A 15365-nucleotide genomic window follows, 5' to 3' on the forward strand; every position below is an offset into this window, starting at 1 on the left:
TTGTTGTTGTGTGCAAAAAAGTCGTAAGTTGTTGATTTTCGTGAAGAAAAAAATAAACAATCTATATTATGCACATTTAAATTCTTTATATTCTAATAAAATTGAAAAGAAACGGTATAAAATAATACCCTTATAACTGCATTAAGTGAAAAAAATTAAGAGAAGCCTGTATAATCGTATTTTGCGTTGGAAAAATGAGTGACGATGAGGGTGAGTTTTGGAAAATTTCATTGTGCAATTAATATTTAATTGCAGTTGCCATCTAATGACGAAATCAAAAATTATTGATTTATTGAGTGTACGTTTCAGTTTGGTATATGTTTTAGTGAAAGCTGTTGATGTTTTTACTGATGTTTGAGGATATAAACAACGAATTTTTATTGTTGTTTATAGTTTGTAAGAATGTTAAAGAAAATGCAGTAGAGTTGCCAGGTTTCATTTATATCTTCAATTAGTAATTCAGTTACATTTAAGCGAAAGAAAATTTGATACATCTCCAAAAATATATCTTGAGTACCCCACAAAGTAAATATATTTGTGGTCAGAATATAACTTACTTAAGATCTTGGCACATAGTATTCTATCAATGAATTGATATTGCTCCTAGTTATTTTTTATTGGATATGGCTCTACATCTAGGTATATATCTGCCATATAACGTTTCCTAACGTTTTTATACCCTACACCACAAGGTGGTCAGGGTATTATGTCTTTGTGCATTTGTTTGTAACAGGCAAAAGGAAACGAGATAGACCCATAGTTCCTTTTGATGATCTGCATAGAATCACTTTCTGAATTGATTTATGCATGTCAGTCCGTCTGCCCATGTATTCTTGTGAACAAAATGCAGGTCTCATTTATTATCCGATTGAGATGAAATTTTTCATACAACATTTGTTTGGCCCAAGGACGGACCTAATTGAAATTGGAGATAATCGGTAAAAAATTAGATACAGCTCCCATATATATCTTCGTCCGATTTGCCTTTTATTGTGTACCAAACGTGTAATATCAGCCCGAATAGTATGGAATTCGAAATCGGTTCAGATATAGCTATAGCTCACATATATATTGCTCATACGATTTGTTATTTTTGTCCTCCGCAGCCGTAATATGCACTCTGTAACAACAACATTTGGGGAAATATATTAAATGCAGCTCAGAAATACTTTTGCTAAATTTTATCGAGATCGGTTGAGATTTGCATATAGCTCCCATATATAATTTACCTTTTATTGTGCACCAAACGTCTAATATTTTCCCAAATGGGATGGAATTTGGCACATACGATCAATTGAGTCTAGAAGGTAGTATGCCTAATTTGGTGAAGATCGGTTCAGATATAGCTATACCTCCCATATATATTGTTCATCCGATTTGTTGCATTTGTAAATATTTTCATCAGCTGAAACAGTATGTCGTAATGAATGGAATGCTTTTGATAGATCAATTGTTACCAATTATGGCACGTCTGCTCTGGTAGAATCTTCACATATCCGGGTGAAAATGTAGCGGAATGCGTACTATTTTGCTAATGGAGCCGATGTTAATGATCGGAACTTTTGACAACATTCTAGTTTGGCAGCAGTTGCAAGACAACTGCCACAATTTTTCAGAATCAGAACATTGCAACATTATTTAACTAAAATGTTAGTGTTAATTTGTCGGCGAATAAAGAAGAAACGAGAAACAAATTCATCGCATGATGAAGCACTCCGGGAATATCCCATTTGGAAGAAGGCGTAAAGAACTGTTAATTATTCTTAAGATTCCGGAAGTTAAGATAACCGAGTCCATGTTGCTTGACTATGTGGTGAAGGCCTTTTTCAAACTTGTCTTGTGCAAACTTTTGGTTTTGGTAAGGTTTCTAACTACAGAATATATCTAAAAGTTTTTCTTTGCCATTCCTTTCGATTTGCAAACCTTTTCTTTTTATCCCTTTCTCATTTATTGTCGATTTATACATTAAGTTATAGGTCTTCACTCGGTATGGTTTTATCAGTTATACGATGTACGTACCATAACTGAGTAATAAGCAAATACTACTCAATAAACGCTTGCATGCATTCCCACATTCGAAATATCAACCACAGTTTTGCATATAATTTATTCGATAAAAAGAAATCTTCATAACGTCGTCGTAGTCGGCATATGGTCGCTGGATTATGTGCATAATAAGTGACACATATCATTTACCGCCAGTTCTCCTTGTACAATAACACAATCGTCATCTATCCTCTGAGCGTCAGAGCTAATGAGACTTAGTGTCTTCTAACCATTGGTTGTAATCTAATCTTTGATGCTACTTGAAGACTTGTTGCAATTGTTTTTGTTGTTATAAGATTTCCCTGAAAATGGGACTTGTATTACACAAAAAGATACAGCCACGTGTAACAGTTGGTCGGACTGGTATGTTGAACGTTAAGAAATGCGTGTCTTGCGCATTGGCCGACTCTCTAGCTCACAAAGTGAGCTCAACATATTATGGGTGGTTGTGGTGGTTGTTTGGAAAAATACAACCACTAAAGTTGTGGTTCTCTACCTCTTTGCCGCTCTTCGGCCGGTTTTATGAATGAATTTGCCAAGTTTGGTGTGTGATATTTTAGAGCAGTCAATTGATTTTTAACCAAAAACTGACGTTGATAGCTGAAAACGAAGCCAAAAATATTCCTTTGCATAAATTTTAGTTGCCATTGCTAGTCTGTGCTGCTTAGGGTGTTGTTAGGCATCGGAAGATGGACAAGAGAATCGCTTTTAACAAGAAAAATTAATATGAATATTAATTAGTTCCAATTGGATTTGATGGATTGAATAGAAGCGGGTCTCATATAGTTAAAAAAAAACAATATGGATTGGAGTTTTGTTGAAAAACCAAAGTCAGGCACCGAAACCGCTCTGGAGGCTTGCGATTATTTTCTAGATGAGGTCATAGAAATAACAAAAACTTTAGGTGAATCACATATACATATATCTGAACATACGTTTTCTTTTCTTTTTGGTTAATTTAACTTTATGTAATGTGTGTATAACTCCTTAAAATTGTATTACTTGTTTTTTCCCCTTTGTGTGACTAGATGCTCGTGAACAGGTTCGCCTCATCAAACATCGTGAATTGCGACACGCAGTAACCTCTGGAGATGAACGCACGGTACGTGTCCTTTTGGAAGCATTGGGTAGTGAGCGGCAAATTATAGTCAATATGGCTCCGGCTGGTGCAAACACATTATTGTTCCTGTAAGTATGTATATGCAAATTGTGTACAATCCATACGTACATACATACATATATGCATATGTTCTTGTTTTTAATGTTGCAACGTTTGATATGAATTTGTTTCTGGCTTTATTTATTTTTAAGGGCTTCCCAGTCTGGTTATGAAAGTATAACAAATCGTTTATTGGATGCTGGTTCAGATGGTCGTTCACATACCGTGACTAAATATTCACCCTTATATGCTGCTGTACATCATGGCCATTATAATATTGCAAAGAAAATGTTGGAAAAGTTTCCAGACTTGATACAGGTAAGAGATATAAGCTAATGACATGTTGAAATCCCTTATCAATGTATTGTGTATAAGAAAATAAACATAGATTAATATAAACAAACAACATAAAATTCGAACTATTAATAGCTATATTCCTGCAAGATTTCATATGAAAAATTGTAGATAAAAAAATGCAGGATAATAATTGAATGCTCAAATATGAGCGTTGAGATAGCTCCATTTGTTTTATTTCGGGTCTAGTTAATAATATTGTTTCCGGATGGAGATTGTAAAAGTTATATTACCAAAGAAATTCAGAAGTTTCGGTATGAATTATCTACCTAAGAAAATGTGATAGAAACCTCGGATTTTATAAACAATTTGTTAATACCCGAGTCCCAACAAATGTCTTTAGACGTGGAAAATGTGATTTAAAGCATTATTTTTCAAAAACCTAGAAATGTATTGAACATTGTAGCATCACAATATCAATGTTCAAACCGTGACATAAAACTGGATCTGGGTGTGGTAAATTACATTTACATCAATGACAACCAATGACAAAATCTTATTATTGACATATATTGATATATATTTTTGCCTACATATGCGACAACAAAAACCTTTTAATATAAAATGATTGCTTAATGTACTACAGCAACCAACAGTGGAAAAGTGGCTACCTATACACGCAGCATGCATAAATGGTCATGTTAATCTCCTAGAATTACTTATCAATTACAACTATCCGGAATATCTCTATTCAACATATCGTGACGAGGAGGGCATCTGGGAATGGAGTCTGCCATTCGATCCGAATGCTCAAGATGTCACCGGACAAACCAGCCTCTATATAGCCAGTATATTAGGCAATAAGTCACTAGTGAATATTTTACTTAAATGGAAAGTACGTGCCCGTAAGACATGCGCCCAAAGTCCACAGAGTGCACCGATTACACCAACACGTAAACGCATTTCATTTGGTATACAAGCTATAATGTCAAAGCTCAACATATCGGGAGAAGGCGAACAATTAATAAAGGAAGAGTCTCTAGAATGTGAACGGTGTCCAATAAATATAAATTTATTATGCGGTGCGGCAAGAGAAACATCATTGCTGGCAGCAGTAAGAGGATCATTTTTGGATGTTGTCACGGTCCTATTGCAGAATGGTGCAAATCCCAATATAATAGCCAAACCGGTTGAGGATCACAACGATCCGAAGTGTAGTGAAGAAATTTATGGTCTTAGCAATGTGCCCATTGCAGAGGCATGCAAGCAAAAATCACTGCCAATGGTGGAGTTGTTATTAAAGTAAGTTTTTCAATTTAACAATACATTGCAAATATGTTAATATTAATTCTTTTTAGATATGGTGCTCGTGATGACAATGGTTCAGCCCTAAGTGTCGCTGTCGCCTCTGAGGATGAGTCAATTTTAAATCGTTTGCTCGCCAAACGTGTTCATCCCGATTCCGATTATAAAATCAACAAGAAAGGCTTGCCAACACCCGTAGAAGTTAAAGTTTTCTTGCCATCAGCTACAAATATTTCATATAGTACAATGTTTCCCAATACTCCGGTCATCATTGACTGGCATAATAACACAAATGTTCAATTACCATTTATTAGGTAAGTAAACAATATAACAATATTTATACATTTGAAATAAATAGCAGAATTGAATTAATATTTTCTTTTTTTTCAGAGTCGATTGGATGGTAAACGGTGTTTTACAATTAAATCCCAAACTACAAAGCCATCCGAAAATTACCGAAGTTGCATTAACAGCTATAACACGCATTGATTTCTCTCACAATCATCTGACAAGTTTACCCATTGAAATTTTTAATTTAGTATCACTAAAGTGAGTATGAAATAGTTTTAAATCAGACAGACGAACGAACGATAATTTTCTTCACTAGGGAAGTACAGAATGTATTTAAGTTCTTTACTCATCCAAAACCATAACTATAATGTAACCAATAGAAAAGAAAAATTTTTCAAAACGACTTTAAAGTACATTTTAAAATATCGCATAGATTGAAAAGTTTACGTAAGAGTTAAAATCCTTTGCTCTTCCATTATCTGTATAGACGGTGGCATATCAAGTGTTTCATCGTTTACGTGTCTTCTCCATCTTGTCAAAGCAAGCCAAACGCTTGTCGGATTTCCTCCCCTTTTGGACGATATGAGATCTACATTGCACTGCATTTCTTCACTAGCATAATTAACATTAAAAACATTTCAATTTTCAGATACTTGAATGTGGCTCAAAATAAAATCACCCAACTGCCCCTGCCATCAGTTACAACACCCAGCGGTAGATCTGCCTACTCATCACCTGTTCTTGAAGAAATCTATATACAAGACAACCAATTGATAGCAATTCCGGCGCAAATATTTCATTTGCCTGCACTCACCATATTAGATATTTCCAACAACAAACTGCAAGAAATGCCTTTTGATATGTGGAAAGCGCCAAAGTTGCGCGAATTAAATATCGCTTTTAATTTGTTAAAAGATCTTCCAGTACCGCCAATGCAAACATCGTCGTCACAACTAAGTTTGGATAAATTGGATTTGGAACCATTTTCAAAGTTTGATGCATATGGTTCGGAGAGCCGAAGTAAGGCAAGAACATTAACCCTACAACCATTGGTTCATCGCAACATATGGTCGAATAGCTTAGAGATAACCGATAACGACGTAAAGTGGAATGAATCGAAAAAGGAAGAAGGTGTCTCGCAACTAAACAGCCTAAATATAGCCAACAATTTGTTCACTAGCATTCCAGCGGCCTTGCCTTGTTTGGCAGTGAATTTAACAAGACTTAATATGTCCTATAATAGTTTAAGATCCATGGGTCATGTTACTAGTTATCCTGCAACATTGAAACAATTAGATTTAAGTCATAATGAAATATCCTGTTGGCCCAGTCTGCCACGCATCACAGAATCGGATCCTCACCTGTTGTGTTATAGTTATGTGGCGCAAAATCAGGGAGGAGAGAATGACGATATACCATCGTTTGCCAAACACAATCCCAACAACTCGAAAGCTTCTTCATTTCGTTCGACGGTACTGAAAAGTGTCTGTCGCCATAGAAGACATTTGAGATTGGAGTCCTTAAGGACCCTAATTTTGGCTGATAACCTGTTGACACGTATACAATTGTCCACGGATGATGTTACAACACTTTTTAATGAATCCGATGACTCAGATTGGAGTGTTGTTGGGGTGACCAAATCCAAATTGATATTTCCTAATTTATCTATGCTGGATATTAGCAACAATTGTCTCAAGGAAATACCCACATCGTTGCATGAGTTGACCAGTCTTAGCGTTCTCAACATCAGTGGCAATGTGAATGTAACTGATCTTCCACCACATTTGGGATTGCTTACACGTTTGTGGAATTTAAATACCCGAGGCTGTCTACTGCAGGATCCCTTAAAGTCAATGATAGAAAGTAAAAAGTACAAAACTATGGATATAATTGGCTATTTAAAATCGATCTATGAAGATGCTCAGCCCTATGCCCGCATGAAACTAATGGTGGTGGGTGTTCAAGGTATAGGCAAAACCACGTTGCTGGATTTGCTACGTCAGGGAGTGGGCTCACAGAAACCTAAGGCCTCGGAAAATCACTGGGCCAAACGTATGGGACATACTCGTAATCTTTCGAAATCCCAACGAGGCTCTAATATATCTACGGTGGGTGTGGATATTGGCACGTGGATTTCTGAGAAACGTAAGAAGGCACCTGGCTCACATGGGCCGGTAGTGTTTCGCACATGGGATTTTGGGGGCCAGAAAGAGTGAGTAAAAAATCATATGTGTTGCATGTATTGTAATGAAAAAATGTTGGCTTTATTGCAGATATTATGCTACCCACCAGTATTTCCTTTCGAAACGTAGTCTTTATCTGGTATTGTGGAAAATTACCGATGGCCATAAGGGTCTTGCTGAAATTCTTCAGTGGCTGGGAAATATCCAAGCCCGGGCGCCGAATTCTCCGGTTATAATTGTTGGTACACATTTCGATGCTGTGGGCGACACCTTTTCACCGGAGAAAGCGGAGGAGTTGCAACAAATAATACGCGAAAAATTCATAGCCATACCGGATGCTGAAAAAATTGGTTTACCTCGTGTCATTGATTCAATAGAAATAAGTTGCAAAACAATGCACAATATACGACTGTTGATAAACATTATATATGATACGGCATTTATGCTAAAATCCCCCGGTTCCAAAGAACCCATGCTATTACAAAAGATTCCAGCCAGTTATATTGCATTGGAAGATATTGTCAATGTAATATCGTGTAACTTAAAAGCAGCCGGCTTAGATCCTGTTCTCGATGCTGAAAATTATCGTAAACTTGTGACGGAGGAAATGCGTTTGCATAATTATAAAAGTTTTCGTGACACGGCGGAACTCAATCAGGCCACCATGTTTTTGCATGATAATGGTGTACTATTGCATTACGATGATGCCACTTTGAGGGACTATTATTTCCTGGATCCCCAGTGGTTGTGTGATATGTTGGCACATGTGGTGACTGTTCGTGAAATAAATCCCTTTGCTCGGACTGGTATTATGAAATTGGATGATTTGAATTTATTGTTTCGCAATTCAAGTGGTAGCAACAATTCGAATCGTTCTTATATTGTGAGTCTTTTGAATAAATTCGAAGTGGCCTTGACTTGGGACTCCCGAACACTTTTGATACCTTCACTGTTGCCACAAAATGAAAACGAGACACCCAATACGGGAACAATTGTAAAGGTAAATATTTTAAAATAAAATACTAATTTGGGGGAAACTTAATATGTTGTTTGCCGTTTCAGATATCGCAGCGCACAAGGGGTCGTAATTTAAATTTGGGTTGCTCAGTCTCAAATGAAATTAATTTAAATAATTTGGTTTATGAGCCAGTTGAGCAAAGCGCACCCAACTCAAACAACGATCCCAATATACTAGAAATGGGTCTTAAACGTATTTTGCTTATGACCTACTTTCCATCGGGTTTTTGGTCTCGTTTAATCACACGCCTCCTGGCCGATGAACATATTACAGAAGCAATTAAATCGGTCTATATTGCAGCTAATGATGTAGGTGCAATACTGTTTTTTGTTATGAATTTTTAAATATATCATTACATTTTATGATTTCTAGCAATCTCTTGAATTCGATTTGCGCACCTCTTTGGAACATGATACGCAATGGAATTTGTGGCAAACAGGAGTCTCGCTTTACTATGGTCCAATTTTAGTTTTCAAAATATGGGAGCTACCATTTCAATTGGCAGCAAATACCCAACCTTTGCGCAGCGCTAGTAATCGTTTTAAGCTTAAACTGGATGGCATTTGGAGTGACATTAACTTATGTAATTCTAGTATATTGGAAATTTCATTTCCTCTTACACACGTCAATGTACAACAAGAGGTGGAAGATGGGACACGCCAACATCTGGCACAAATTGAACCTAACATGCCAATTATTGCCAAGTTACTGGCTTTAACAGTAGATCATATTGATTTGCTTTTAGAAGATTGGTATCCTTCACTGGGAACAAGATTTGTCCATACCTCAGAGGGTAGATTTTTGATAACGCGTCTGGTTATGTGTCCACGTTGTTTGAAAAAGTTAGCTATGAATAATAAGAAATCAGAATCTTCCGATAATAATGGTGCAGGCGGCGGTGGTGGTGGTGGTAATGGGTCAGCAGATGTCTCTGATGGTGCTGTGGGTCTTGGTGCTGCTATTGGCTATACAAATAGAGTGCGAGCCAAACGTCCTATTTACTTCCAGAGCGATAATGGTGATGATGCCCAGTTGAATGTTTTTTCAGCTTATTTGAATGCCACAGCAAGAAGGGAGCGTAGATCTGAGGTAAATATCATGTTCTCTATTAAATCGAAATGTATATTCAAACTTGCCAATACATTTGTTTGTCTAATTTGTTAAAGTTTGGAAAGTGTTTACTTTTAATTTCCTATGTCACACGTGTAAAGTTTGCTGCAAAGAAAAATGGAAAGATGGGAGTTGAAAAAGGTAGCTGCCACATTTTCTTCGGTGCTGACTTCTAAATACTTATTTTTCTTTACGGCAAATTTTGTAGGTGTGAGTTTGGATAAAATTGTTGTTTGAATAATGTAACAAATTTGAATTTTTCTAGGACTCGCTTTGTTCTGATGCCGATTCTGGAGTTGGTCCCGATTCAGCTGGCTCCTCCCGCAATACCTCAGTCGATGGCCATCCATTGTATAATATTCCTGATATATCGAATGTATGCTATACCTGGATGATTGAAGAATGCATACTGTCAGTGTATAATCAAACAAAAATCTCTTGTCCAGTTCATTTGGAGGTGCCTATGTTGAAATTGGCTCCAGATGTTGTATTTGCTGATATACCCGATAAATATACCATCAATTCGGAGACAATTATAAAAGGATCATTGCTGGGTCGCGGTGCGTTTGGTTTTGTTTTCAAGGCCACGTGTAAGCTGAAAGGATCACGGAACTTCCGCGCTGTTGCCATGAAAATGCTACAGCCAGTTCCACCCGGACCGAGAGCTAAAGAAAGTGCTTTAATGGCTTATAAAGTCGCTCTGGGAAAATGGGATCGAGATCCTTTACAACATGCCTGTAAAGCCTATTGTACTGCTAGACAAGAACTGGCTGTATTGTTGACTTTGAAACATCCCAATATTGTTCCTTTGGTGGGTATTTGTATCAAACCACTGGCATTAGTTTTAGAATTAGCTCCAATGGGTGGATTGGACTCTATATTGCGTCAACATCGACGTAGTGGTGCTCACATTGGTCCACATACATTTCAAATATTGGTACTACAAGCAGCGCGAGCCATTGAATATTTACATCGACGCCGAATCATATATCGTGATTTAAAATCTGAAAATGTTCTCGTTTGGGATTTTCCCCAGCCACATGCGTAAGTGATTCGATTCGAGAGAAGAGAACTTAATGAAGGAATGCTAATAATTTTTGTTTAATATTTTCAGAGAGGATAGCCCAAGAAATACGATTCACATAAAAATTGCAGACTATGGCATAAGTCGTCAGACGGCTCCAAGTGGTTCAAAGGGCTTTGGTGGCACCGAAGGATTTATGGCCCCCGAGATAATACGTTACAACGGTGAGGAGGAGTATACGGAAAAGGTAAGTCTATAATGAGGGAATACGTTGTTGATACTTGTCCATTTATTTCCATTGAAAAGCATGATATATTTTCGCATATTTAGATTGAGAAATTGTAGGATGTAAAACGTATTCAGATAAGGCGATGCTAGTGACATTTTCTTTATAATTTTTTTGTTGCAAACAGGCTCTGAATCTGATAGGCTCTTTATAGCTGAAATAATGCCTACTTTATAAATGGCTTTTATTTTGTATTATTTCTTTACAGGTTGATTGTTTCTCCTTCGGTATGTTTATATATGAGAACATAAGTCTACGACAACCCTTCGAAGGACATGAATCTATCAAGGAGTGTATTCTGGAAGGCAACCGCCCCGCATTGACTCAAAGAGAAACACAGTTTCCAACCTATTGTTTGGATTTAATGGTATTATGTTGGGATGAATTGCCCAAAAAGAGGCCTACAGCTAGTCAAATTGTTTCCATACTAAGTGCACCAGAATTCATACATCTACTGGATGTTGTAGCCTTGCCGCATGGCGATAAAGTTGTTTGCGGTGGCTTTAGTATAAGCAATTCCAATAGTCCAATTGAAGGTGTGTATGATAAACAATTTCATATTTGGCATTAAATCAACAAAACACGTCTATTTTCTCTTTTAGATGACTTCTCTAGCTTGGAGTTGTGGCTTCCCGGTTACAATTCGCATATTGATGTGTTGGAAACGACTATGCATGGTCAATTTATACAATCGAGTACAATTAAATGCACAAATAAATTTTTATCTACGGACCCCAAGTCACCACGTGTTGAAGAAGTTAGTCTCAAATCTCAGTCATCCTCGCCGCTGAACACACCATCATCGCTGCAGGCATCTTCGGGTTCTTCATCGCGCACATCGTCAGCTACACGTTTGCCACGCATAAATATGCTATGCTGCTGTATCATTGAACAATCAATATGGATTGGTGATGCTTCGGGAACATTACATTCCTATAGTCTGTCAGATTATACGCATATATTTTCCTATATGCTGGATCCGGCCATTAAATCGCCATTGATAAGTCTGGTATATTTAAAGGATATTGAAAGGGTTGCCGTTGGTCTGCACAACGGTCGTGTATTTTTAGTCGACAGTTCACGTATACCCTCGAATTGTGCTTTTGCTGAGGGTTCATTTGTTTTGACTGAAATATGCTCTGGTTTAATATTGCATTGTGCATGTGCGGTTATGGTTGATGGGTAAAAATAAGAGAAATAATAGATATGTTAACATTGTTACAATCCCTTATTGTATATTTCAGAATCTATGAACTATGGTGCGGCGAAATGGCTGGAAAACTCAATGTATTCCCCTTGAGCAAGACGGGTGTTTGTGGCCACCAAGCCTTGTGTCACAGTGATGAACCGAACGCTATAGAAGATTTACGTGTTGCTCGAATGTGTGGTAACAATAGTTATGTTTTTACCTGCCTCTATCCTGGTTTTATGGTCTATCAATGGCATGCTGAAAATAAAACAATTGAAAATAAATTGGATTGTTCCAAACTGCTACCATGCTCCGAGTCATTGAAGAGCATTGCAATCGATGAACATTTGAGTCTTATCAAATGTCAGATTTCTGCTCTGTGTGCCCACGGTCAAGAGTTGTATATTGGTACAACCTGGGGTTGTCTGATAATTGCCGAAGTGAATACTCTGCGGCCAATTGCTGTATTTCGTCCATATGAAAATGAAGTGAGTATACCTAATTAAATGTACAGGGTGAGATAAAAAAACTGCAACAAAGTCAAACGTCATAATTTTTACATTTTTTTTTTAAATTTTATTGAATGAAAGGAAAAAAATTCGGAAATAGCATGAAATTTTAGAATAAGTTTAGATTTGTTCGAATTGGTCACCTTTGGCACGAATTATAGCCTTCAAACGGCCATTGAAACCGTCACACGCAGCCCGAATGTTTCTCTGCGATATTTTGGCCCATTCCCGGCGAAGCGCTTTCTTGAGGCGATCGACACTTTGGTATTTTTTATGCCCTCCACCATACTATGGAGGGTATATTAATTTTGTCATTCCGTTTGTAACTCCTCGAAATACTCATGTCAGACCCAACAAAGTATATATATTCTTGATCAGCGTAAAATTCTAAGACGATTTAGCCATGTCCGTCTGTCTGTCTTTGTGTCTGTCTGTCTGTCCGTCTGTCTGTCTGTCTGTTGTAATCACGCTATCTTTCGAACAAATTGAGATAGAAGGCTAAAACTTTGCACAAATGTATATTTTCCCAGTAGGCAGGTTAAGTTCGTAAATGGGCCATGTAGGTCCAAGTTATCATATAGTCCCCATATAACGGTACCTCCCGATATTCGGTATTTTGATGATTTTAGCGACATTATTCACCAGAATTATTTTAAATTTGGCATTTGAAGTTCGTAATGGATACTACAGCCTAAGACAGAAAATTATCTGTGCAGGTCCACGTCATCGTGTAGCCCCCATATAACGGTACCCCCCGATATTCGGTATTTTGATGATTTTAGCGACATTGTTTACCGGAATCGTTTCAAATTTGGTATTTGAAGTTCGTAATAGATACTACATCCAAAGTCGAAAAATGAGCAATGTAGGCCCACGTCTTCATATAGCCCCCATATAACGGTACCCCCCGATATTCGGTATTTTGATGATTTTAGCGACATTATTTACAGGAATGGTTTAAATTTCGCATGTGAAGTTCGTAATGGATACTTCAGCCCATGCCAGAAAATTGTCTGTGCAGGTCCACGTCTTCGTATAGCCCCCATATAACGGTACCCCCATATTCGGTATTTTGACGATTTTAGCTACATTATAAACAGATTTTTCTTGAAGTTTCTCATTTAAATATTGTAATAATTTATGACAAAAGTTGTCTATGCAGGCCCTCGTCGTCGTATAAGCATTCGGTATTTTTAAGATTTTAACAGAATTTTTAACGGGTTTTATTTTTTGGAAATTGCTAAAATTGTACCAAATGGTGGAGGGTATTAAAAGTTCGGCCCGGCCGAACTTACAGCTTTTTTACTTGTTAGTGCTAACCTTGCTTTCCAAAATACTCCAGACACAATAGTCCAAAGGATTGGTATCCGGAGATTTTGGTGGCCATTGTGCACTGGAAATGAAGCGAGGAACCACATTTTGTAACCATTTGTGGGTAGCGCGTACTGCGTGCGATGGTGCTGAGTCCTGTTGGAATGTCCAAGGCCTGCGGCCAAAATGTTTGCGTGCCCAAGGCTTTAATAAACCCTCCAGAATATTTTCGCGGTAGTATTCGGCATTTATTCTGATGCCACAATCGATTAATAAAAGCGGAGATGGCTGGCGCTTGAGTTCTGGTGACCAACCGAAGGTGCACATTTTCAGCTGACCTGTTTGGCAAGTAAACTCGATCATTTTGTTTGTTTACAAACTGCTGGACAACGAATGTTTTGAGTCTATTTTCTTTCTGTTGCAATTTTTGGAATTTCAATGGTTTTACCTCGAGTCATTTTTTAATATTTGCCGAATGGAATGTAGCGATATGTTTTGCTTACGAGCCATTTTGCCAAAATGCTTTTGTACGCTTGTAAACAATATAATGAGCTGTCACTGGAATAATTTGAACAGCAGTCGGACGAGTGGCTTAGAAATGACAGCAGTCTGAAGTTGGTTGCAGTTTTTTCATCTCACCCTGTATATTTAATTTAAGTTACGGAATAATTATCAAGACCTGTCCAATGGGATTCTGCTAACATATTTTAATATTTGAAAATATAATGGTTTTAAGAAAATATTGACAGATATATCTTAATATTTTTATAATCAAAATACATTCCATCATACGTAGAACAAGAACAAATGTGAAATGTGCAACAATTTAAAATGCATTTTATTAATGAATTAATTTTCTCATTCATTTTTTTCGTCTTTGTAGATCAAAACAATTATAGCTGTTCCAAATCCCAATGTTCCCTTAATTGCGACCATTGGTAGACGATATCGTTCACTGATATCTCGCTACATGGATTCACCAGAGAGTACGACGAAAACTGTATCCACACCAACGCACTTTGATCATTTAAAAAATCAATACAAAGCGAATCAGCTACAGGATATCGACAGTAACATTCATGTACTCTTATGGAAAGCTAAAGATTGGACGTAGGATTGATGGAGAGCATAACTGTTGTGGTGTTAATTTTATAAACGTATACAATTTTTAAAATATATTTATTTTCTAAGTGTATTTATTGTGTTTCCGAACATTATTAATTTTATTCATTTAATTGCTATCATTTTACTTCTTCTGATACTCATTAGCATAAATATATGGTTAATGGCTTTTAATTTTAAACGAATTTCATTTGTAAACATTCCCTTTAAAAAAATCAAAAATATTTGTATACAACTATTAAATTATAAAAAGCATTGTGATCGAGAAAACTACAACTTTTGTGGGTATTCGAGCATTACTAAAATTCTAATAAATTTTTTGTTCGGTTATTTCAAGGAACAATAGTGCTTGTAACAAATGGCAGATAAATTGGTATCGAACAATTTCAAAGTGTATTCAACTTTTCTTTTTTCTTTCCATAGCGCTATTGCCATACAAAAATATTTCTTTCAACATTTCAAAAATTATCTAAATGTTTTATTATGGGATAATGTTTAAAACGTTTTCACCATTAATG

At 36.8% G+C, this 15365-nt stretch overlaps 1 protein-coding gene across 2 annotated transcripts; it reads left to right on the forward strand.

Annotated features, from left to right (window-relative positions):
• Positions 1-15249, forward strand: LOC101900248 (leucine-rich repeat serine/threonine-protein kinase 1). Of its 2 annotated transcripts, none has more exons than XM_005177965.4 (16): positions 1-210; positions 3075-3234; positions 3358-3523; positions 4146-4801; positions 4858-5118; positions 5195-5353; positions 5745-7307; positions 7369-8278; positions 8341-8604; positions 8669-9385; positions 9672-10450; positions 10521-10677; positions 10925-11252; positions 11319-11898; positions 11961-12393; positions 14609-15249. In XM_005177965.4, exons 1-16 carry the CDS (start codon positions 195-197, stop codon positions 14837-14839), a joined length of 7380 nt encoding a protein of 2459 aa, XP_005178022.1. In that variant the 5' UTR covers positions 1-194; the 3' UTR covers positions 14840-15249. The 2 variants fall into 2 exon arrangements, with proteins under 2 accessions (XP_005178022.1, XP_005178021.1); XM_005177964.4 differs by lacking the exon at positions 1-210 and adding an exon at positions 2703-2950.
• The last annotated feature ends 116 nt before the right edge of the window (positions 15250-15365 follow it).

This window comes from Musca domestica, unplaced genomic scaffold (assembly GCF_030504385.1).
Source record: "Musca domestica strain aabys unplaced genomic scaffold, Musca_domestica.polishedcontigs.V.1.1 1, whole genome shotgun sequence".
NCBI classification, from domain to species: Eukaryota; Metazoa; Arthropoda; class Insecta; order Diptera; family Muscidae; genus Musca; species Musca domestica.

Excerpts from the sequence above, each read along its gene's own strand:
- LOC101900248 (XM_005177964.4), top strand. The coding sequence starts at position 2,848 with ATGGATTGGAGTTTTGTTGAAAAACCAAAGTCAGGCACCGAAACCGCT. Across the intron at positions 9,386-9,671 it reads GAAGGGAGCGTAGATCTGAG|GACTCGCTTTGTTCTGATGC; the intron begins GTAAATATCATG and ends GAATTTTTCTAG. Across the intron at positions 10,678-10,924 it reads AGGAGGAGTATACGGAAAAG|GTTGATTGTTTCTCCTTCGG; the intron begins GTAAGTCTATAA and ends ATTTCTTTACAG.